Source organism: Carcharhinus amblyrhynchos, chromosome 15 (assembly GCF_965287045.1).
Source record: "Carcharhinus amblyrhynchos chromosome 15, sCarAmb.v2.hapA, whole genome shotgun sequence".
NCBI classification, from domain to species: Eukaryota; Metazoa; Chordata; class Chondrichthyes; order Carcharhiniformes; family Carcharhinidae; genus Carcharhinus; species Carcharhinus amblyrhynchos.
Genome location: NC_137338.1, coordinates 67,663,877 through 67,675,261, shown reverse-complemented (window position 1 = coordinate 67,675,261; position 11,385 = coordinate 67,663,877). Strand labels below are relative to the sequence as shown.

The 11,385-nt window shown below is 42.0% G+C and overlaps 1 protein-coding gene across 1 annotated transcript; it reads right to left on the bottom strand.

Annotated features, from left to right (window-relative positions):
• Positions 1-3,523: 3,523 nt before the first annotated feature.
• On the bottom strand, positions 3,524-10,554 carry LOC145353004 (uncharacterized). The gene is made up of 4 exons (XM_080203314.1): positions 10,439-10,554; positions 9,935-10,001; positions 6,520-6,683; positions 3,524-3,871 (listed from the first exon to the last, which is right to left on the bottom strand). The coding sequence occupies exons 2-4, from the start codon at positions 9,953-9,955 to the stop codon at positions 3,643-3,645; spliced, it is 414 nt and encodes a 137-aa protein (XP_080059440.1). The 5' UTR covers positions 9,956-10,001; positions 10,439-10,554; the 3' UTR covers positions 3,524-3,642.
• Positions 10,555-11,385: the final 831 nt, after the last annotated feature.

Sequence of the window (11,385 nt, the reverse complement as noted above, 5' to 3'; positions counted from 1 at the left end):
GCCCACTGTCATAGATCTATTCAATGTGGAAATCTATCAAACTCTTCTGTCTATACATGTATACTTGTGTAAATTCAAACTTTTGAGGCCAGTCTTTGAGGGCATGTGTGCTTGACTTGGTTTCAAAAAAGACCATTCTTTCATTCATTCATCATTCCACAAGTAATCAGCCTTGGGACTATTGTGTATGTTGAATATTCCACATTTTAGAAATGATTTTGTGACAATATTGGGATGAAGTTGATTCCACATGTCTCTGACCCATTGCCACAATGTTGCTAGTTGGGGGTAGTCACATATTTCTGCCCTTAGCGTAGGTCCTTTCACCTCCCAACATCAAACTGTTCCACATTTTCTGAGTCTGTCTTTGGTGGTTTATTTATTCACACGTTCAAGGGCTGATTGCAATTCATCTCTCTTGAGGGTCTAATCTATCATCTGCATCATTTAGCATATGTGTCCCGTCTGTTAACCCTTTCTACTCCAGAATGAGGAGCGATATCAGGAAATTGTCCTTCACATCAATGGGAGTGGAGATTTGGAAATCTCTGCCCCTGGAGCTGTTGAGGCTGCTGGGGGGGGGGGGGGGGGTGGGGTGGCAGGGGGGGTGGGGTGGCAGGGGGGGTCAATTGAAAATTTCACACCTGAGATTGCTACATTTTAGTTATGAAGGATATTAAAGGTGGCAGAACCAAAGTAGATGATTGGAATTCAGGTAAAGATCATCCATAACTTAACTGAATAATGGAATAGGCTGATTGACCTCTTCCTATTCTTGTGTCCACCTGGATATTATCTTTGTAATACATTGTAACGTCCTAATTCTGTTAGGTGTTGTGGGCTTTTTAACAAAAAAAATGTGGATTACACATAGATTCTAAGTAATACACAACAGGTTTATTGAAGGAGATGTTTTCAGTACAGAATGGAAATTGAAAGTAAGACAGAAGACTGTGAAACACCTAGTGATATTTGTCCCTATTTCGGTTTCAACCTTACACTTTGTTGTCACCTGTTTCATAGAACATAGAACATAGAACATTACAGCGCAGAACAGGCGCCGACCAGTTACAAAACAGAACAATTTGTTTCACTCTCTGTCTTCAATTCCCTCTCTTCATCTTCAGTCTCTGTTCTCCACTATCACCCTCTCTTCCTCCACTCACTCCTCCCTCTTCTGCACCTCGTTCATCTATTGCTAACAGTGCCTAAGACTGATTCAGCCAGGGACAGCGGATCAAGGAGGAACAGGTAATGCCTCAACAGGAGATTCAATGCTGTAACCCAAAGTCCCACAGCCTGTGATTGTTAGTTTGTTTAACAAATGTTATCCAATGGCGGAATCATATCTAATGTTGGACTCTGTGTTTTGAGTCTTATAAGGATATTCTATTTGATACAATCAGTCATCAGTATATTCTCCATATGTGGTACCACACAGGCAATGAAATGCATATTCCACGTTGCTCATTTATGTGATAGCAGGATATCCTTTTGGCTTGACAGCAGCATCCTATTAGTGGTGAATACTAGTCATGTTGCTACTGCATGAAATAGCCCAAATATTCAAGATACCCTACCCTTCCAAGGTAGCCTGAGGAACTTTTCAGGGCCAAGGGTGACTGACAGCTTTAGGCATGTTCAGAAGTTTGCACGTGTTCGGGTGTGTGTTTTTGCTGGTGGTTAGCGCTGTTAGCAATGATCTCTTTCCAATCTGACCAATATCCCTTCCACTGTTCAAAATGGGCAATGTGCAGACCGTACCCAACCAGCCCATGCTTATAAAACTCAAAACACAGTCCAACATTAGATATGATTCCGTGATTGGACAACATTTGCTAAACAATCCTCAGTGTACTTAAGTAAAGTTTATTTAAAGTTATGCAGACAATCAATTGTAAGATTGTCAGTCAGGCTCACAGTGTGATGCATTTGTATGTACTAAAAGCTATAAATATTAAGACACATCACTTGTTCTTCGCAAACAGAAAGAACATTATACACAGAACAAGCACAAAGGGATTTCTCAAAACCTGACACACCCTGAGAGAAGACGTGGCAGTGTGTGCAAGAATTATTCTCAACTCAAATATAATCTTTGATTTATTTCAATGAAGTTTGTATTAATAATGACAATGACTTCTTAGTTTTTTGCACCATTCATTATGGTTTTTGTTCGTGCAGTTTATCTGATTTCCAACCCTTAGAAACTTTCCTTTCCTAGCGCTGCCCACTTTTAAATTAAAATGGTGAAAAACCAAAGGTGCCAGCAGTTTTTACAGATTCCAATACCTTGGTTTAATAGTCTGAACAAATTCAATAGAATGACTCAGAGGCTTACAGTGAGGCAATGGCTCAGTCGTCTGAAAAATAGTTAGCTACTGGGGATTGCTCAGTTGTACACCAAAATGTGTTTAAAAGGGTGAGTCTTCTACTTCAAGACTTCACTGTGCACTCCTGAACCTTAAAAAAAACTCTCAATACTTCTAAGATAATTCCAAAAGTGATTTAGTTTCAGGTTGGCAAGATGTAATGAGCTATGTGCCTCATGGTATCAGTACTGGTACCACAACTGTTTACAATTTACATCAATAATTTGGATGAAGGGATGGGTGGGATGGCTACCAAATTTGCTGATGACACGTAGATAAGTAGGAAATTAAGACATGAAGAGCACATAAGGAGGCTCCAAAAAGATATAGGCTGCTCTCCACTTTGGGGAGAGAGCTGACTGGTGGTGATTTAACCTGAGGGTCACCACATTTCAGGCAAGGGACAAAGTTGAGAAGGTGGGGCCTTCATGAATAACTTCAGCCAGTATGGGAATTGAACCCACACTGTTGGCATCACTCTGCATCACAAACCAGCCTTCCAAGTTAATCAACCTCTCATTTGGGCAAATAAAGCTAGCAAAGAGCCTTGCAGATCTACATCCACTTTCAAAGCCTTGTTATCTTCCATATGCAAGACCAGGGAATTGAGGCCTCATCAGGTCGAAAGGCACAGCTGCTAACTTGGAATACACTTCAAATTCTTAAATTTCCAGTAAAAATCAGGAATATTGGCATCAGTAATGCTGGAGTTCCATTTTCAGTTTGGACAAGTTTTACTGGTGATCTTAATTCCCAATGTATACTTTTTAATTCTGAAATGTGGTAGAACTCAGCACTATGTGGTATATGTTGATAGAATGTAGAGTCATAGAGGTGTACAGCATGAAAACAGACCCTTTGGCCCAACTTGTCCATGCTGCCCTTTTTTAAAACCCCTCAGCTAATCCCAATTGCCCGCATACCCATCATACCCATGTAACTTTTTAAATAGGGAGGATGGGGGAATTGAGTTGTGAGCCACTGCAGGATCCTCTGACACAATCTCAGGTACCCTGCCTGAGGTGTCTGTTATCAGGCACAGCACATAGTAAGTGTACAGTGCCTCGAGTCATGGCCCATTAGGAGCAAAAAGAATCAGATAGGTTTCGAAATAGTGGAGAAAGAAGACACCAAAGTACTGGTAAAGGTTACTGTTTTTACTGCATCTCTCATGCAATCACAGATTTATAAAACAGAAGCAACATGTTAAATTTATTAATGTCATGGTTACAGAGCATTGTTAAAAGATAACCACCGTTATTTTTCCTTCTTATTGATGGCTGAGCTGGTTAATCTTCTGCAGAGCCTCCCTATTATTCAGGGTCTTGTAAATGGTGATAAGGAATGGGAAAGCTGAAGGCAGCTCCACACGGTGACTGAGTTTCTGATGTCCCCAGTGCAGACACTGCAGTTTATCTGCCAGGTCCTTCCGGCCAGCCCTCTCCAGAGCATCTTGCAGCATCTTTGTTTTGTTCAAATTGTTCCACGATTTTTCATACCTAAACACAAAGGTTTTTAGCCATCAGAGCCCTTCTCTTAAAAAGGGGATATTTGTCATTCTTTTATTAATGACTTCAGCTATTAAATAGTCATTCGGCAGTACAGAACTTGAGTATTGTGGAATAAGTACACTTTGTCAAAGTTTTTCACGTTTCAGTCATCAGGACAATCACAGGAACACCAATGTCAGGGGAAAACAACAAGTTATACTGCATGAGAAGAGAGTGCAGATTAATTGGCAAGTAGATTCTGATTGGTGGAGGTGTTGCCATGGAGATTGCTCCAGTTCAACTAACAAGATCAACTGTGAATTTTTTTGTCATTTTAAGTTTTGATTTGTAAGGAGGAATTTTCCCATAAACTGGCAAAGTGTCAAGGTCTGACCGAAAAACAGCCGAGTTTCACTCCAGAAAAACAGCCGAGTTTTCAGACCAGTGGGGTTAACAATTCTGTGTCTGAAGTGTCTTCTGGATGAAAGACAAAACCAATATCCAGTCTAATGTTTCAGCTGCAGCTCAGATTATCCATTCATTTATCTCACTGACGTTTGTTGACTTTCCTTCAGAAGTAGTTCATCTGAAAGGCCTTTGAAGATGTCCTGAGGTTCTGTATAAATTTCAGTTCTTTTATTTGAACCTTTGCACAGTCAGTCCCTTATACGGACATTCCAAGGATGTAAAAGGTGCCATATAAATGCAAATCTTTTCTTTCTCTTGACACCTATCTTTAACAAAAGATCAGGAATGGGAGAATTGGTGCTCTCCTGTGTCTGGGAGCAGTACAATACCAGCTCCGTACTTTCAGTCTCCATCAGGTTCAACCCAGCAGCACACACACTATACACACAATGACCGAATCAACCCTCAAGCTGATTAAGGTGTGTATGGTAATAAGGAATGGGGAGTCTCAGGGTAACTCCACATGGTCAGCGAGTGTCTGATCTCCAAGCACAGGGACTGCAGTTTCTCTGCCAAGTCTACTGCCCTCTGCAGGGCATTTGTTTAAAAGCCTCATTTGCACCATCTTTATTACGTCAAGATTAAGTCAGAATCTGGTTGCCCAATTTATATTATCTTAAATTTTGAAGATTAAGGAGTGATCTAATAGAGGTCCTTAAGAATGGTTGAAAGAAATGATGGAATAGATAGAGGGAAACTCTGTCCATCAGAACACGAGTCATGGGCACTGAAACTGGCCACAGTCTCTCCAGTTAGTCCCATTTCTCCCTTTCTATTTCCATAGCCTTGCAAGCTTCCTACAAGTGTACATCCAATCCCATTTTGAAATCATTCCAGCTGCAGGTGCTATATACATAGGAGTTGTTGTTGAAGTTTCTGCTCGTTCTGTATTGAATGTTGGATAAACAGTCTGATAACAGTGAAAGTAATTGAGAAAGACGGCTGTGAGGTGAAGCTGGATGTTATCAATGTATGTGTGGAACTTGATGCTGTGTTTTTGGTTAATTTTGCAAGGGGCAGCATGTGGATGAGATATAGATCCTTGGGGGAGTCCAGAAGTAACAGTGTAGGAGCAGGAAGAGAAGCCTTTGCCAGTGATTAGATAGACAAGAACAGAACTGGGTGAGAACAGTCCCAGCCAGTTGGACGGCAGTGGAGGAGGATAGTCCAATCAAACTATGTCAAACACAGCATACAACTCGAGAAGGACAAGGAGAGAAAGTTTCCTTTTGTTACAGTCACACAGGATGTTACCGTGACTTGGATAAGTAATGGGGAGGAGCAGAAATGACCCTGGAGGGATTCAAACGCAGAATCTCAGTAAGAATGAGTATGGATCTGGGAGGAAACTGCATGGTTCAGAACAGGGAACTATTTTCGATATCAGGCAACACTGGGATCAGGGAAGGAAGCTGATTGGTCAGCAATCTAGTGGGAATTAGCTTGAATGAGAACATTGATTACACTTCAAAAATCCCAAAGACAGGACAGTCTAAATCTAGACGGCATAGGTTTAAGGTGAGAGGGGAGAGGTACAAAAGGGTTTAGAGGGGCATTATTTTCACACAGAGGGTAGTGAGTGTCTGAAACAAGCTGCCAGAGGTAGTAGTAGAGGTGGGTACAATTTTGTCTTTTAAGAAGTGTTAAGACAGTTACGTGGGTAAGATGGGTGTAAAGGGATATGGGCCAAACGCGGGCAATTGGGACTAGCTTAGAGATTAAAAAAGAGGCAGCATGGACAAGTTGGGCCACAGGGCCTGTTTCTATGCTGTGAACCTCTATGATTCTATGACTTCATTGTAGTGGGGCACATATTGAGAGGGGCAAAAGGACATCATCCAGTTATCATGCACCCAAGTGTCAATATAATGACAGTATGTGACAGTTACCTTGTTAAAAGAATTGCTAGTTAAAAATGTGACAAATATAGACAGCTGGAACACTTTGCTGTGAGAGCGTCTTGTAGGTTAGTAACATTGAGGAAGTGTCTGACAATAAACTGGCTTGAATGTAAAGACCATACTGGATTGATTCTTCCACCACAGGCTGGGAGATTGGGTTAATTGTCTGCAGGTTTGAACAGTTGTGCACAGGAGTAGAAATTATATGAATTTTAGAGCATTAGGAGATAATAAGTGAAATACAAAACCTTAAGACTACTTGTTTTTGTGATGGAACTTTGGACATACCAGCTCTCTAACATTTTCTTTGCTTGCACTCTTTTCTGCATAGAGGTGATACGAAAGCGGCTGATTTCTGTCCTGGTGAAGCCCAGCTCACAGGCCACAATAGTCCATTGAAAGCCCAGGTCTTTGGCAATTTCCTGGACAGACTTCAGGTTGATCACTGCATCCTGATCCAGGAATAGAACTTTTAAAACAACAATTTAGCAAGGTGCCAGAAATATCTACTACAGATACATTAAAAGCAGAACCTCCAGCGCATTAGATTTTAGAGAAAGACAATAGAATTGTGGCTTTGAGGCAAATGAGAATGATGTGGGAGTCATGGATTTACCATGTGTCCTACCTAGACAAAAACATCAACAGGAGGTGTCACCGACTGCAGAAGCTTGAACCGCGGGGTTGTGGCAGGAGTCACTATGGTGCATCCGTGAGGCTGGCAAATTTAGGGAGGTAGTCACACAGGTTAGGAGTGAGCAGGCAGAGAGGGAATAGGTGACTGCCAGGCAGTCTAAGAGTATCAGGCAGGTAGTGCTATCTTGATTGCTAATTGATTATCCATTTTAGATACTGGGGGGTGGGGGAGCAATAGTTCCTCCGTGCAGTGCTGAGGATAAAGGGGTCTTTTTCAGGGTGGCAGCTGGTGACTAGTGGTGTGCCTCAGGGGTCGATGCTGAGAACACAGCTTTTCACAATATACATTAACAATTTGGAAGAAGGAAGAAACTGAAGGCACTGTTGCTAAGTTTGCAGATGATACAAAGATATGTAGAGGGACAGGTAGTATTGAGGAAAGGGGGGGCTGCAGAAGGGTTTGGACAGGTTAGGAGAGTGGGCAAAGAAGTGGCAGATGGAATACAATGTGGAAAAGTGTGAGGTTATGCACTTCGGAGGAAGGAATGGAGGCATAGACTATTTTCTAAATGGGGAAATGCTTAGGAAATCAGAAATAAAAAGGGACTTGGGAGTCCTTGTTCAAGATCCTTTTAAGGTTAACGTGCAGCAGTTAGGAAGGCAAATGCAATGTTAACATTCATTCGAGAGGGCTAGAATATAACAACAGGGATGTACTTCTGAGGCTGTATAAGGCTCTGGTCAGATCTCATTTGGAGTATTGTGAGCAGTTTTGGGCCCCATGTCTAAGGAAGGATGTGCTGGCCTTGGAAAGGGTCCAGAGGAGGTTCACAAGAATGATCCCTGGAATGAAGAGCTTGTTATATGAGGAACATTTGAAGACTCCTGGTTTCTACTCTTTGGAGTTTAGAAGGATGGGGGGGGATCTTATTGAAACTTTCAGGGTACTGCAAGACCTGGATAGAGTGGATGTTGAGAGGATGTTTCCCCTAGTAGGAAAAACTAGAACCAGAGGGCACAACTGCAGGCTAAAGGGACAATCCTTTAAAACAAAGATGAGGAAGTATTTCTTCAGCCAGAGAGTGGAATTCTTTGCTACAGAAGATTGTGGAGTTGAGGTCATTAAGACAGCGATAGATAGATTCTTGATTAATAAGGGGATCGGGGTTATGGGGAAAAGGTTGGTGAATGGGGATGAGAAAAATGTCAGCCATGATTGAACGGTGGAGCAGACTTGATTGGCCAAGTGGCCTAATTCTGCTCCTATGTCTTATGGTCTTACGGTCTTACAAACAGGTTTAGTAAGTTATTAGCAGGACTAATGGAATGTTAGCCTTTATGACAAGAGGATTTGAGTGTAGGAGTATCGAGGTCTTGCTTCAATTGTATAGAAGCTTGCTTAGACTGTACCTGGAGTACTGTGTGCAGTTTTAATCCCCCATACCTCAGAAAGGATATTATTGTCATAGAGGGAGTGCAACAAAGGTTCACCACACTTGTTCCAGGGCTGGTGAAACTGTCTTATGGAGAGAGACTGGGCAAACTGGGCCTGGGAATTTTGCAAAATGAGGTGATTTCATTGAAACCTACAAAATACTTAAAGGAATCGACATTGAACTAGATGATCGATTATGATTGTATTGAATGATGGAGTAGGCTCAATGGGCTGAATGGTCTACTGCTGCTCCTAAATTTGTAACTTTTATGAATCATTGATTAAATCTCATTTGGAGTATTGTATCCCAATTCTGGTCATCACACTTGAGGAAGGATCTCAAGCTGATGGTGGTGTGGGAGTGGAACCAATTTACCAAAGTGTTAGGAAGGATGCAAGCATTCCAGTGATGTAGAGAGAGACTCTGAAGTTGTTTACCCTGGGACAGAAAAGGTTATGGGGAAACTTTATAATGTCACTCATTCAGGGGGATGTTGATCAAGTAAATAAAGAGAAACACTTCCCGCTTGCAGAAGGGTCAATAAGAAGAGGGCATGGATTTAAGGAGATTGGAAAGGGGCTTTTGTGCAATGAGTTTTGGAATGCACTGTCTGAAAATCGAATTAAGAATAACTTTCAAAAGTGCAAATTTGCAAGGTATGGGGAAGGAGCAGGGGGCTGGAATGAATAGCTCTTACAAAGAACCAGCAAAGGCACAATGGGCTGAGCAGCCTTCCTCTCAGTAGAATTCAATGAATTTGCCTTCTGCAGAAACTGATGTATAAGTAGACCTTTGAAGCCTCAAAATCCCTCCAAGAATATGGGTTGACATACACTGAGCATAAAAGTGAACCACTGGCTTGGTTTGAATGCCCACCATTTTGAAATGTCATCGGCATCTGAGGCAAAGAGTAGGCATTTCTTAAACTCCCACTCTTAATCACAACATAGCCCATATCACTGACTTGAACCCTTATGCCCCATTGTAGGTGGGTGGCACAATGGCAAGTGGTTAGTACTGCTCCCTCACAGCAGCAGGAACCTGGGTTCAATTCGTGGCTTGGGTCACTGTGCAGAGTCTGCACATTCTCTCCACGTCTGCATGGGTTTCCTCCGGATGCTCCGGTTTCCTCCCACACTCCAAAAGATGTGCCGGTTAGGTGCATTGGCCATGCTAAATTCTCCCTCAGTGTGCCCGAACCGGCGGGGAGAGGCGATTGAAGGGATTTTCACAGTAACTTCATTGCAGTGTTAACGTAAGGTTACTTGTGACTAATAAATATACATGTAAGGTACTGACAAATAAAGTATCCAATTATGGGGTAACAAATTGAAGCTGATCACTAATGTGAGCTCAACATATCATGGTTGAAAAGGTGGTCGACTTATTCTGAGGATATACAAAATCATGATTTCTTAGGCCAGAAAAATGGTGTCATCTTGTGTTGACTTCTACACTGCAGTTTTGAGTACACTTTTGTCAGTCGCTGGTATTGCTGAGATTAAATAGGGTAGGAGGAGGTTCACGTGGAGCTTAAATACTGACATAGACCAATTGGGCCGAATGCCTATTTGTTTGTAAAATTCAATTTAATTTCACTGTTTTCAACCACTGCAATTGTGTATACTTGCCTCCTGGGTTCTGCAAGGCATGATTATCTGGAGATTGTAGACCGTGGGATCCTCCTTATTCTTGAACCTGTTGAGAATTGAATGTTGTGACAAGATTAAGATATACCTTATATTTAGCCACATATTTCAACATCAGAATTCCTACAGTGTAGGAGGAGGCTATTTGTCTCATCAAGCCTGCACCAACTCTGACAAAGCAGCTTACCCAAGTCCTCTCCTGTACCCTATTCACCCTGCTACTAATCCATCTAACCTACACATCTTGGAACATTAAGAGAGAATTTACCACAACAACCAACCTAAACTGCACGTCTTTAGATTGTGGGAGGAAACTGGAACACCCAGAGGAAACTTGCAGAAACAGGGAGAACGTGCAGACTCCCCACAGTCACCCAAGGCTAGGAATTGAACCCGGGTGAGGTAGCAGTGCTAACCACTGTGCTGTCCTTGAATTAAATCCCAGCATTAAATAACAAGATAAAACAGTGAGATTAACCAACCTACCCTGTTTTGTTTGAACTGCTTTCTCACGGACAAATTGCGAGACACTTTCTTTTTTGGAGAAGAAACCCAGGAGAGTCAGTCACGCAACAGAAATTAGTTGTTGCTATGCTGTAACTAAAACATAACGGGTCTGATCATATTGTTAAAAATTAAATAAGTGGTGTTATGGTCCACAAGGTAGTTATCCTTGAACTGGTAGGAAGACTAGTGTTAAATCAGTGTGTAGCTCAGGTGACCAGACTAGGAAGGCACAACTCTAGACAGGAGTAGGTCCCTGCATGTGTTTTACCAAGTACAAACCAGCATCTTACATGGTAGGCAGGCTGCTTGAGATTTTTACACACCAGCAGTGTGTTGCCAGCCATAATGGATTGGGCTGTTCATTAGGTATCCCTTTAAAACAATGTATCAGATATTCAAGTTAGGGTCGAGCGGTTGTTTTTTCTGATAGATGGCGCCTGAATCACCACATCATAAAGTCACACAGCAACTTATGATGTCAAAACAGCAAAGTAAAAAGGCGCCTTCAGTGTTATGTAAAGGAATCATCCACTAACTACAGGTTAGCTGCTTGTTTCTCCGCTGTGACCTTCTTGCGATTGCTGAGATAAAGATTTTGCTGCTACTGCATTGTTTTGTGATGCTTTCACAACATGGATGTTCTGCCAACACTGTCTTTGGGACTGGCTTAGGCAGGAGAGTAAAAAGAGAGAGCAGGAACAGCTGGGAAAGTGGAAGGAGGAGGAGGGGGAGGGGGCCGTGGTCAGATGGTCAGACCCACAGTGAGTCTTCAGAGGTCATTTCTGCAGTAACTTTGAAGGCTTCATGTAATAATTGATTTATTAACAATATTTATGTATATACAATCAAAGATCTGACAGAACTGCAATGTGGCAATAACGTAGTTCATTTTAAACCGTGTTTCTTTAAGCAACACCAAATCCAGA